The sequence below is a fragment of the Solea solea genome, chromosome 11, assembly GCF_958295425.1.
Source record: "Solea solea chromosome 11, fSolSol10.1, whole genome shotgun sequence".
Lineage (NCBI taxonomy): Eukaryota > Metazoa > Chordata > Actinopteri > Pleuronectiformes > Soleidae > Solea > Solea solea.
In genome coordinates, this window is record NC_081144.1 from 14,604,731 (window position 1) to 14,618,504 (window position 13,774).

The 13,774-nt window shown below is 42.6% G+C and overlaps 1 protein-coding gene across 1 annotated transcript in view; it reads right to left on the minus strand.

Annotated features, from left to right (window-relative positions):
- The window catches only part of LOC131468757 (contactin-3-like), a 37,390-nt gene that overhangs the window by 21,646 nt on the left and 1,970 nt on the right, over positions 1-13,774 (minus strand). The window contains exons 2-9 of the mRNA XM_058643330.1: positions 10,783-10,920; positions 10,043-10,178; positions 7,369-7,544; positions 5,588-5,683; positions 4,620-4,823; positions 3,662-3,764; positions 3,165-3,349; positions 2,123-2,259 (exon numbers count right to left, since the gene is read on the minus strand). Coding sequence (XP_058499313.1) covers positions 2,123-2,259; positions 3,165-3,349; positions 3,662-3,764; positions 4,620-4,823; positions 5,588-5,683; positions 7,369-7,544; positions 10,043-10,178; positions 10,783-10,837 — 1,092 coding nt within the window. The 5' untranslated portion in view covers positions 10,838-10,920. The remainder of the gene's footprint in view (positions 1-2,122; positions 2,260-3,164; positions 3,350-3,661; positions 3,765-4,619; positions 4,824-5,587; positions 5,684-7,368; positions 7,545-10,042; positions 10,179-10,782; positions 10,921-13,774) is intronic.

Below are 13,774 nucleotides of genomic sequence, written 5' to 3' on the forward strand. Positions count from 1 at the left end.
TGGTGCAGAATGCTGGAAAAGCACAGAAAGTGACATATCATGTCACTACATATAGTCTGGCCCAAAACCATCACCCAACAGGAAGACATGCACTACACACTCAATAGACGCAGGTGGACCTGGATCGGCCATGTCCTCGGAATGAACATCAACGATATACCCAAGAGTCGCATTACACTGGAACCCAGAAGGCAAAAGAAATCAAGGGCGACCTAAAATGACATGGCACTGGACCACAGAGAAGGAGCTCCAGCAACATGATCAAAGCTGGGGGACCATCGAGAAGTTGGCCAAAGACAGAGTGAAGTGGCGAGACTTTGTTGCTGCCCTATGCGACAACCGGCGTAATGGGGATAAATGAAATGATGAAATGACTGTAAGGGAACGAGTTTGCTGGAATCTGTAATTCACGTTACCGACAGTCTGGTAGAATTCCACTTTAATGTAGCACAATCTTCTCTGGCCAGGCAAGGTGATGAAGATGTCTGCCACTGACTCTATCGCCAAAGATATATAGTTCAGATCGGCAATTCATACCTTTTTCTGCGATTTTCTGCATCGAATATAAGAATCTAAGAATCTGTGGTACAGTTATTGCACAGCTCTGTAATGTGTGATGCTGTGAAACAGTCTGCACAGGTCACAGACACCATTAGCGGAAAATGGATACCTCTTGTATAGGTACTTGTCAGGAAACGCCAATGAATTCGACCTCTCCTGAAACTCTCTCGAAGTATTTGAAGCTAAAACATCCTCCAATAACACAAATTGGACTTTATATCGTATTTCTAATCATCTCAACAACTGCAATAATATTGCAGGGGGAAAAAAACCTAACATCAAACCTCTGACAGCAATAATATAAGATCTATTTAAGATTAATATTGACTATCACAATTAAAATAACATTGACCGAATCACAATTTGCCTGTAATATTTTAATGTGGGCTCATTAAACTGAGGTCAAGCACATCCAGACGCTCGTGAATAACTGTAAATCACATTTATTTCCGATGAAAGTGGCGGCTGAATGAAAGGATTGAGCGACAGGATTAAGACGAAGAATCCTTGTTGTTTAGCCTAGTCTGGACCGGACTAACTGTACAGAATAAATCTCCACGGTAACTGCGACCGACTTGAGGTGCAGTTTGAAAGTATATATCAAATTGCAATTTTTCTGACGTTATATTGCAACTGCAATTGGATTTGCAATATAAGATTTTAAGGTCTAACTTCAGTTAAATATTTACTGAGTTATAGATCTAAAATAAGATGGAGCGTTGCCGCAGGAGACACCATCACAACATTAATTGCAAAACTGTAAAGCAAGGACGAGAACGTAAACATATGAATTGCTTATCATATTTATGTGTTGCATTTTTTACTTGGCTTGAACTCAGAATCCAGAACAAGTGATATTTGCTAATTGTGTAATTTGTTAAGCCCTGACATTAACGTGTACACATTTATACACCAGTATACTTGCCATAATACCTCTGAGGCTGAAATCATAAAAACAACAATATTGCTTACACTATTCACATTCTGAATCTTGCAGGAGTAAAAACGTCTTAAATTTTTCAAACAATAAAATCCGACAGGTTATATTTACTCTCTATATCAAAAGCATTGTGTCTCACTCTAAGCATTATTAAACTGAATAATAATAAAACTCAAAAGCATGTTATAGTCTGCATAATTTAAAGCTATGGGTATTGAAATACAAAAGGGCTCTGTGTATTTCTGGTGGTGTGGATATACGGCTGTATACGCCGTGTTTCACAGCGGATTAAGTCCATTGTTTCTAAATTTCGAGGAGCCCAAATCTACACCATGAGTAACGAAAAACAACCCCTGACTTCAAATGGAATGGCGAAATCTCCTGGAGGGACAACACTGATCCACTCTGTAAAACGGTGTAATCTGTCAAGGCAGGACAGACTAAGAGACAGTTACATTCGTGTCTCATCACCGCACACCGCAGCAAAGATGTTTAAAAAGAAAAAAGACATCAGTGTGTGTCTGATGTCAGGCTCTCTCAAATGAAAGGATGAGGTAAAGCCGAAGATTAAGCTTTTAAAATGAAACATCGGTCGGTGGCAGAAGACAGGTGGTAATTTACCTCCGGGAGAAGCTGTTGGCCGTTCTTCAGCCACGTATAGGAGGGTTTGGGTTTGCCGTTGGCTCGACACTCCCAGTATAGTCTCTCCTCTATGGCCAGGGCTGTGTCCTTCGTGGTCTGGATCCACTGAGGCTTGGCTGGGGACACAGAAACACACTCCAGTGAAATATCTGACAAGATCCAGGCGGGTTAGTTTTGAGAGAGAAGAATGATCTTCGTTCACAGCACAAATCCCTGAAAATCATAAAAAATTATATAAAAAAACAAAAAAACGGACAGAGATATAGGAGTGAATGCAAGGTGTGTCACTCAGTTGCGTCACTAAAATGTGTCGGCGCCCACGTGGCAACTGGGGATTAGAACGAAACACTGCACCACAAAGCAGGAAGCTGTCATGGCGAGAGACACGCACGCGCACCGTCACTGCTCACCTCGACCTGTCACCTTCATTTTACGTATAATAAACTTCACCCGTGTCCATTTCCCCGTCCGGAAACCGTCTGCCTGCAGCTTGCCGCTCACATATTGACAGCTTTTCAGGAATTTTCATGGGAAGAGAGCTGTGCTCATAATAAGCACAGCTCACTTCTCAGGAACTGTACATGCCATCAGCTCCAATTTTCACAAGTGTCATTCTCCCTCTCTCACAAATTCAGGGGAAAACAACAAGTCAAGAGCTTGAAAATGGAATAACGGGAGCACAGTTAAAACCAACACAGCGTATTATATTATTATTATACTTGAAGGGGGAGTGGAACTTTATTATTATAGCTACTGGAGATATTAAGGATATAAATGATCACATTATCATCTTCTCCTTATACCAATTAAACCAATTCTTGGTGTCAGACACTGACAGCGGCAGCATTAGATCTAGTACAGGAACCTTTGTAATTCACACTGCACATTTTTCATACAATTGAGATTACATTCAGTTGCTCTGAGTCGTTTGCTGTTGGTTAGCTCTCGCATCGAAAAACAAAGAAGAAAAAAAACAAAGTGTGAATGCACCATTTAGAGATCCAAACAGAAGTCACACTACCGTAGAAAGCCAGACGACCGGTGGCGGTGTTCTTCCCCATCTTGTTCTCGGCCAAACACTCGTATCCTCCTGCGTCGTCCTGCTGGAAGCTGGGTATCTCCAGCACGGCGTTGGAGTACTTCATTTTGACTTTGCTGGGGAAGGGAATGCCGTTAGCCCTCTTCCACGTGATCTCTGGGACGGGACTGGGAAAGACAGAGGAAGCCATTTGGAACAATGTGTGCTTAGGTCGCAGGTGTCGCAGATAATAATCCTACAATAAATTGCTTGATGGAGCTGATTGACTGTATTTTTGGCAGACGAATGGTTTAGAATCCTAGACCCGTAAATACAACAGCATGCTGCGCAGTATTACATTGCTTTCAGACTAATCATCGCTTGATGCCACACTCTAAGTAATAGCCACTGTACGTCTGCTACATAGAAATACAGAGGAGCCTTGTCTGAAATGTAAATCGGCAGAAGAGTGAAATCATGCTTCAAGGAATCCAGCTTACTTCCCAAGGGCGAAACACTCCAGTGTAACTGTTGATCCTTTAGCGGCGGGTACATTGTCTGGGAAATTAACTTCTATTTTTGGCTCGTATTCACCCATCACTCCTATGTGGAATAAGCACAAGAACTTGTTCAGTCGTCCATTATGTATGACTTACGAGCTGTATGGCACTTGCATTGTGGACCAAACAGTGAGAACTAACAGAGGAGAAATAAAAGACACAAGAGCAAACATTCTCTCATGGGTGAACTCAAAGTGGTACCTCACTTAAGTGTGCAGTCACCAGAATGTGGTGAAATATCAGCCTGGGATAATTTAAATCTCTTCCTGGAGAACTAGACGGAGTAAATGTGAAATCTTGTTTTGCTCAGCTAGTCTGGCTTTTTATCTATTATTTCAAAGCTTGAGTGGGCAGTTCCAAACCTCTGGTGTTTTATTGTTTATATCAGTATTCAGGGGAGACAAGAGAAGTCCCACATCAGAAAGTGATGCGACGGGATTTAAATTCATGCAGCTACATGTACAGTACACTGAGCGGGAACTAACTGGTTGAGCCATCAGAACACTCAATGTAATGGTCCAGTGATGTATGGCTTATGTTTAATTCATTCTAAAGGCAGTCTTTATTCAATCTTTCTGTGAAAGCATAACAGAGAATAGAACAACGGGCCACTGCGAGGCGGTCTGAGAATTCATGTGAAAGCGCAGCAAATGGGAATTACAAGAACGCTAAGTCAGCAAAGAGGAGATTTGTGTGCTTTGTTTGGTGGCCTACATTGAGGCGCAACTATTAACTTACTCGGCATTAGCCCTCGGTGACTCACCTACAGTGAAGCAAGACACGACAAAGAGCACTCGTGCAAGTGTGCGACGAGTTAAGCTGCCTTAAAACCGACAGACCCTTAATGCAAGGCTGAAAAGCTCACTTGTCGCATCAAAGTCTAGAGGCTGTGTCTTACCGTCTGTCCTGAGGACCAGGGACGTAGGTGAGCTCTGAACTTTGCCCTTTGTGATGCTGTTCATCACCACACAAGTGTAGTTACCCACATCAGAGGGCTCCACCTTAGCGATGTAAAGGTTTCCTGTCTGCTGCGAGACGAAGCGCCGATTGTCTTGCTGAACAAAGTATGGGTACTCATTGAAGACCCACGCATAAGTAAGGTCTGCAAGACAAACAAGGACACGTGGAGGTCAATGCAGTGACCTGTTAGGGCGGCCATTTTTCCTCTGAAATTACAATATCCGTTTGCACCCTTGAACCATAAAAACATGTACAAAATACAGCTTAGAAGTGCACCAGACCATCTGACATCGACTGTAAATGCATCAGAAAAAAAAGGAAAAAGGTTCATTTTTGCAGTAAAAAGGGAGGACAAAGGTATGGAGCCCAGGTAGGGCGTTCCCTCGCAATAACCTGTGCGCTCCATCTCAATAGTTTTCCCTCTCCGGCTCTCCCTGTGCCTCCGGCAGACCTGCCCGTCCGTGCATGGCACTTACTCCCTGCGAGAACTCCCCGGTGCTCCACGCCAGGCCAGCACTCGAGCCGGAGTTCCATGGCTCCAATAAGTGGAGCTACAAATAAACGGCTACGATATACAGAGCACAGTTCCCTCGCAATACAAAGCCTGGGTTGCGTATATAGTAGCTGTTTGTTTGTAGCTGGAGTATGAGGTCGTCTCAGGCATATGGGAAGCAAGGGAGCAAGTGGCATGCACGGCCAGGCAGGGCAGAGAAAAGTTATTTACGGGGGGGAACGCAAAAAGTTCAGTCTTAAAATAAATCCCAACCATGACCCTACCAAACACTCACAACACCACATCAACTGAAAAATGGCATGTACAAGCATTTCAAAATCTGGATCTCACAGGACCTTTAAAAAAGGACAGAGGTTAAAGTTAAAGATGAAGATGAGGGCCACATAGTTTACCTCCTGAGGAAGTGGGCGTTCCACAAAGTAACACCACTCCTTGTCCTTCTCGGACTGACACCGCGCTTCTGGTATGGACTTTAAAATGATCTAAATCTGAGGGTGAAAAACAAGAAAGTGAAGTTAAGAGCATATAAGAGTGGAGCAGAGCTAGAGTAAAAGCTTTCAGCTCAACACTGGCACACGCCTATAAGGAAACTGTCATGGGAATTGCACATCTACCATGTCTGAGAGCGAGAAAGGGAGAGACAAGTTCGGACAAAAGGGAGCTTGTTTTAAGAGCTTGAGTAAAGTGACCAAAATAAAGTGCAGACACTCATAAATAAGACATCAGAGGACTAGGGCTGTGAGATATGACAATATATTTAGTGTTATAGATGGAAACCCGTCGTCATTTCATTTGATCCTTGGTTATATATTTGTTTCTACCACAATCTTTGTAACAGCTGTATTTCTTGTCATTTCACCAGCAGAGGCCAGCCAGCATGAACAAACTCATTTATGTTATTATTGGCAGGAGAAAGACTTTCCCCATCCAAGGTGAAAGACGCCACTTGTACCTTAAAGAGGGTCAACTTCAGTTGCACAGCCCTCGCATTAAAACGTTCAAATGCAGCAGAAAATGGGCCTTTGTCAGACACCACCAACCTATTTTACCACCTTTGCAAGAATCAAAGCAAACCTCAAACTCAGACATTGTGAGATTTTTTGTCCGAGACACAATGCACGGCAGCAGACCATGAAAGATGAAGAGGACAAAAGCTGCACAGATATGAGCAAAAGACACAGTTGTGAAAAGGTAGGGGGGGTGGTGATACATGTTGCTAAATGGATATGAAATGACCTTCATTGAAATAAATGAATGAAATATACTGTATCTGCGTCATACAGCACAGCCATATTGTAATATAAAGTGTGTCTCTATGAAAGCCGAGTAACCACACGAACACCTGAGCCTAATTTAATTTCTTTAGAATAAAATTCAAAGATGAAACTATTCATTTAATATCAGTTAAGCAAATTTGTGATTTCCTTTCTTTCTTTCTTTTTTTACATTATTCGAATTCCCCTGTTTTTCAGCTCCTGCTTAATCTGTATACTCGACAGATTTTGCTGCAATAATTTTCTTCCGAGGATGCAAATAGCTAAAACTCTCACCAGCGAGGTGCGAATATTACTTATTACTTCTGAATAGACTCACTGTGTCTGTGTTTTTTTTTATATAAATATCATTAGTCAGGATTTTTGAGCACCAATCTCAGCGGTGCATCTCTTAAAGGCCTGTCAGTCAAAACCAAAAATATTCACAGTCAGATCCCAGCATCCAGTAAAGGTGTGAAAAGAGGCTTTGTTGTTTTCAGCACCCTTAAAATACTGCGTATGAATAGCAAGTATTTACCTCTTTATTCGTTTTAAGGTGACTGCTGTTCTCGCCACCATAGAGGCAAACTTACAGTTGCAATATAAGGCGATGCAATGCAGCTTTTACTCATTTGCATTAGTCTTATTTTCTGTTTTTATTACAGCATTGGCATATAATGTTCCCGTCAAAACCAAATGTTTGTTTAGGCTTTCGTCCTTGTTCAGCTATTCTTCAAACACAAATCACACATTGCATCCCAGAGTGCCATACCAGAAGACTCTTGCATACACATAGGTAAACAACAGACCCTCCACAGTGACTTTAACATATAATGTGACGTACAACAGCAGCTTTTTACGATAAATACTGCAAATATCACCCCGTCGGTTTTGACGAGTCTGCATTATTTACGACTCACAGGCGAAATGTAGACTTGCTCTCCTGCTGAGGATAGCTCCTACAGTGTTGTAGGCCATACACTGGTACATCCCTACATCCTGGTGGCGGTCCAGACTGCTTATAATGAGGTTCCCTCCAGACAGCCGCCGCCGGCGATCCTGGCCCAGATTGATGAGGGTCCCATTCAGTGACCATCTGTGAGAGCAAAGACAGGATCAGTCTGTGGCAAAACACACTTTCAAATTCTGTCTATCTACCAAGGTTGTCTGACAGGAGGTGAATAGAGATCACAACTTATTCTAGTCCAAAAATATATATACGGTACATTTGCACTGCAGGCTGCCAGGTTGAAGAAGCTTAACCTGTACAGTTGTGCTTTTTGCCGGTAATTATTTACCGTCCTGTCATGCTTCCAATCAAATAATTGACTTAAGTCCTTCTGGGGATCATGGGAAATACCTTGATGAATGGGTGTAAATCTGTTAAAAAATACACACTTGATTGGCCTCTTTATTCACCGCTTTATTTCCTTTCTTACAATCGTATTCTGCAAGTGCCATAGTTGCTGCATACCTTTCTTCTATAATCCATTATCCTGCAAGTGCCATATCTTTGAGTCATCTGTTTAACTTCCACACTCTTCTGAGCTCTGTCTTTAGATAATGTTTAAATATGAATAGCTTTTTCACGCTGTATTTTTCAGTGTTTTTGTTTTATAATGCTTCTCTTTGTTTGTATCGCTTGTGCGTATCACTGCAGTAGCCTTCCCATTTTCCCCATAGGGATCATTAAAGTTTAATCTTTGAGTATCAAACACAAAGCTGTCCTCTGCTATTTAAGGTAAACAGGAGATCAAGGTGTTGGGAGCGATCCTGGACATCACCATCAGTCTAACCCTAATCACCTCTTCGCTGTCACATTATATTTACACAATGTGACATTACTCCACCTTTGACTTTTCATTAGGGCAGAAGATTAGCGCTCGGCGTGAGGTAACAATGAGCAGATGTAACAGAGGATGCCGCTTTCCACCTTCCATTACATCCACACTTAAATGCAGCATGGGGGGGAACACATGCTGCAACACAGATTGATGTTAACAAATAATAATAATAAAAAAACCTTTTCAAAACATCAAGTTAATTCACTGATTAACACAAGCATTATTTAGGAAGAAAGGGCTTTCATTTTCTGCAACACTGTCTTTTTTTTGAAATGCTATTCAGAAATGGAGCACTGATGGGTTCAAGAACAGAGCACTTTCCTCAAAGCAAGCAAAAATACCACCCCGCCCCGCCGCCACCATCACATTCTTCTATTCTGCTTTCATTAAGTGGGAATTGAAAACATAGAGCTGAAGCCTATAATTGCAAACCTTCAAAAAAAAAGTGAGTCAGAGACGAACCTTCAAAATAACTTTTCCTGCTGCTACATTATATGTTTGTACAGTTAAGACTGATAGCTCTACGTATTGAGATAAATAATAGAACTTCTTCAGACATCAAGTTTGACAGTCAGTGTGTTTGATGAGGATCTAAAGGGCTAACCCCAGGCTTTTTTTATGGTTGACATCACAATCCTAAGTCAAGTTAAGGTCCGACGCGGCACCTTCTGCCGAGATTTTCCAAAAATCCCTGCATCCCGTGGCTCACTGTGAAGAGGATGCTTTTCCATAAGATGAGAGGTGGTTTTCTCCCATGACTTATTACGCAGCCTCACTCAAAGTGTGTGTGTGTGCGTGTGTGTGAACTACGAACGTCTCACATCTTTGAAAGTGACAGCAGAGGAAAGGGGAAAAAAAAAGAGAGGAAAGAAGGAGGGGGTGGGAGCAGTGTGAACCCATTTACACTTCAAGAGAAGAGCCAGAGAGGTGCTGAGGGCATGCAGAGCCTAGCACAGCCGGTTTGACAAGACGTCACGTTTAACATGCTCATTTCACCTTTAATCAGTACGTGGAAATACCTGGTCTTAGGCAGGGGATGTGAAAAGCCTCAAATAATGAGTGTATGCACTCCCCACCACTGTCGTTCAGCTCATGCATGCCGTCCGTGCTTCAGTCATTTCAATGTTGAACACCAAAGACACTTGTAATCAATGCATGTTGGTGCCAAAATGGCGTCTCGCAACCCACACTGGTCTCATGGCGTCTTCATAAGAGGTAGACAATCATTAAGACGCCGTACGTGTGTCACTTAGACGCTGTCTGGTGAGACAGAATCCAGATTCACACGACGCGTTTCAGTCTAATTTCAAGTGAATGAATACAAGAGGAGGTGCCAGGATTCATTTATTTAATTAAATGAACTATCATTTGAAATATAAAAGAATCTACATATTAAAAAACACATTTTTATGTCGATGTTATGTCCCATTGCAGCCACACATTAGCTTTCCTATGCGTGCTAATCTCACAGTGTGACATTAACTGCACCTAAAATGCTTTCAAAGACGAAAGTCGGTGAGAGAGAGATCGGGAGAAGGTGCCAGTGAGCTGCTGATTATGGGGGCTGAGTCCTTCTATGCTATAAACAAAAAACAAACAAAAAAAAGGAATAAAATGGTTGTGTATGGTATTTGGCATTCTTGTTATTTTTTATTTTTCTCTAAACGCCTTTTAAAAAAAAAAAACCCCGTTGTTTTTTTTTTGTTTTGACTGCTCCCACACACCAACTTCATTGTGACGATGCCCTCACCTGTACTGAGGAGGTGGCGTCCCTTTAGCGTCGCAGGTCAGAGTGGCTTCTTCTTCTATGGAGTCGACAGGAATGAACAAGTCACCTGGCTCCATCCTCCATCGTGGTCCATAATATGATCCACTGTCTAGACAGTCTGTCAGACACACGGTAAGCGTCTCAGCATAGAAACAGAGAAAATGGGGACATCGTTTTCTCCCTCTTATTGTGGAGGAAGTCGTTTATTTGACTCCGACAGACAAAATGGCTGTGACTAAATTCTCAAAGTGAATAAATATGTAAATATGGTAATGAATACATTTAATAAAATTAACACCTGAATAAGGATTTCCACCGCGGAGAGTTGTTTAATTTTTTTCAGTGAAAGTAAAAACTGTTGCACATTAAATGTGAAGTGTTTGTTCATTTGTTTTGATTTCACAGTGGTAATTGTCTGTGTCTCTAATCTTGGTGAACAGAGGTGATACTGTTACAGTCTGTGTCTGTGACTAAGAGTTTCTAATAGTTGCTGAGTATAGTATAAAGGCGGGGAGGCAACGTCAGGAGAGCGGAGAAATAGATTGAGACACTGTGTGTGTGTGTGCGCTGTGAGCGGAAGTCAATACTGTGGATTGTTCCTTTAACTATGGCCATCCTATCAACTCTGACACTGACATGATTTTCTGCTCCTCACCTACCATCCCACAACTGTAAATGTCCAAATATGAAAGAATCATTACTCATATAAAAAGGAGGTTTACCTGCCAGACGGTCAATGATTGATAACAGCAGAAACTGTTTCCATAGCAACGTCATCTTTGGCAGCCAAGGGCAAATGAAACTCTCATCCAATAAGCTTTGAAATGGCACTCTTGTTCAGTGAGGGAGGGGAGCTTGACCTGTTGGAACAAGAATTTTGCCAAAAAAAAGAATGAAAGAAAGAAAAGAATATCAGCAAATTCCAACACTTTTATTCTACTTTCATTTCATTACCTCTCAAACAGAGGAAGCATACATTTTAGAGGCAGAAATACTATATAATTACAATGAAACTGAACATTGTGTCGCCTGTGCAGGCTCACACTTCTCATCGGTGAAGACTCTGGGTGTGGCCAACATGTACCCAGAGATGTCTGAGAGTGATACCAGAGGCATATGGAAAGAAGCCCATGCCAATCTATTAGGGGAGCGATCAACGCCTCAGCTCATCTTTCACTTGGATGGATTCAGTCTCTGGCTGCCTGAGGAGACTTGGACCTGGGAATTGGGTGCCATCCAATCAATTAGATTCATCCACAGCAGCATGTGTCTCCCCACATGCTGCGGAGAATCAAGGCGGCCCGAAGAGGAAGCCATTCCACCCAAGTCCATAATCAAGGGCAAGTGTCTGTCTGCTCGGAGCACATGTTGCAAATTGTGATACGCCCGCTTCTTGCGGGGGAAGAGCCCGAGAGCGCGTAGCGATGCAATTACGAAATGTCATACGCGAATGATAATGCCGCGTTTAGGTGAGCACTCTCCCAAACGGAGTTTACGCATGTATGTGTACATTTATGTCACCTGCATGGAAACAAGCACAGGAATGAGCTGCTCTGACACATGCACAAACATAAATGTCTTCAAGAGGTGTTGGAGATATATCGAAGGGGCAGAGACAGATATTCACACCAATATGCTGAATGTCACACAGCCCACACAGGCCCACATGAGTCAGGTTTCTCACCGTGTACAACATAACCCACTTGTCTCCCCACACACACACACACTGACTTTCCAGTTGGAGGACATGAGCCAACAATGTGTGGCTCATTTGTGGACTAATCCCGGGGCAAGCCGGCATCAATGCACTACTTATGGAGGGTCTAATTGTTTGTCAGCTGCCTGGATGTCAGATCAGACATGTGCGGTCTCAGCCAGGATTTTCTTCCCCACCTTTCATGTTCGCTCACTCCTTTCTCTCCGCCCAAAGTCTGCAAAATTGGATTGGTACGCTTCCTCTCAGAAAGAGCCCTGCATGCCATATCTCATTGATAGGCCCACACTGTGCAAAGTGCTGGCACCTCAGGACTGAGAATTGGTGTATGTGTGTGTGTGTGTGTGCGGAAGGTACAGTGGGTAGTACAACTGTCGACTCCGCATGTTACGGTTTGCATTTATAATGAGCAATCATAAAGGCTAATGCCAAGGGTTCAGTGTTCATGCGGATCTAATAAATCATTTACAATTGGAAAATTATCAAATGTTGCCGGTGACATTACACAGAGTGGACCGATCAGTGATTCACAGGTACATGTTGTATGAGCCGCAGATGCACTCGCACAAACGCACAGCTATAGAGGCAAAAGCACGCGGGCTCCCGCCGCCCACATTCACACACGCACACATTCACACACTCATTCTCAGCTTGCACTCGGATAATGGTGCTAACGATGGCGGTGACAGAAGGTGGTGAGAGAGCTAAACCGGGTGAATCACTCAGAATCGTGGAGGGTACCCATTTCTCTACCAACACACCACTTGGGTTAATTGATGGCAAAAAAAAAAGGGTATGATCACAATATCTGCCACCTGCCATCACACTCTGCCTGCATCCAAGTAGCACGCTGCTTGAACAAACAGCCCTGCTAGGAGAGTGGGAGTGTACTTACTTTGAAGGTCTGAGTCGCATTTATCATCACATACATTCCAGCTGACATCGTGACACGCCTGATAGCAATGTGCAATTACCTAGTGTGTGTGTATGTGTGTGTGTGTGAGTGTGTGTGTGTATGTACACATTTTTGTTGCCTCTTCAGGTAGATCGATCTTTTCTGGTATAAACACTGACTTTTCAGGAACAGTAGTAGTAGTCATGGGAACTAAAGCCTAGTCCTAATGAACACTAGTTACTGCATTCATATTTAGTCCACTTCACTCACTCACTCCCTCACTCACTCATCTACCGCTTTATCCTCCACGAGGGTTGTGGGGGGCCAATACCAGCTGACATAGGGGAAAGGCGGGGTACACCCTGGACAGGTCGCCAGTCCATCACAGGGCCTCATAGTGACCACTCTCACACTCATGCTCAATTTAAAGCGTCCAATTTGCCTAATCCCCAAATTTGCATGTTTCTGGACTAAGGGAAGAATCCTTTTTTTTTTTTTGTCAACATGGTGTCTAATCAGTTTGAGGCTTGTTGTCCGTTATTGCCTTTCTCTCCCCACTGCTCGGACCATGGGGTAAGAGCATGAGAGGCTTGTGTCACTCGCTCCGCTCTCAGTCCACTTCTTGGCATTTTTCAAAATCAGGTGGGTGGAGTTTGCATCAGAGGAGGAGGTTTATTTAGCGTTTAAAGTGTGGTTGTATGAGGCATTGGCACATTATCAAGTGTGACTTACACACTGTGCCATTATTTCTGTGGACTCACCTGGGAAAATGAAACTGTAGTGAAGTTTGTAAACGGTTTAGAGCTGAAACAATTAATCGATTCATTGATTATTAATCGATTACTAAATGATGATTAATCGGTTTAAAGCTTTTTTTCAAGATCAAAACAAGATTTCCGATTGTTTAAGCTTCCTAAATGTGAGTATTTTATTAATTTCTTTGCTCTGGATAACAAAGAAATCATTAAAAGTCAATCATTTTGGTAAGTGGACAAAACAAGACATTTGAGAACATCATCATTTCCGGGTTTGACAAACACCGATCAACATTTTTAAAGGTTTTCTGATGGACCAAGCGATTATGAAAATAATCGTTAGTTGCAGC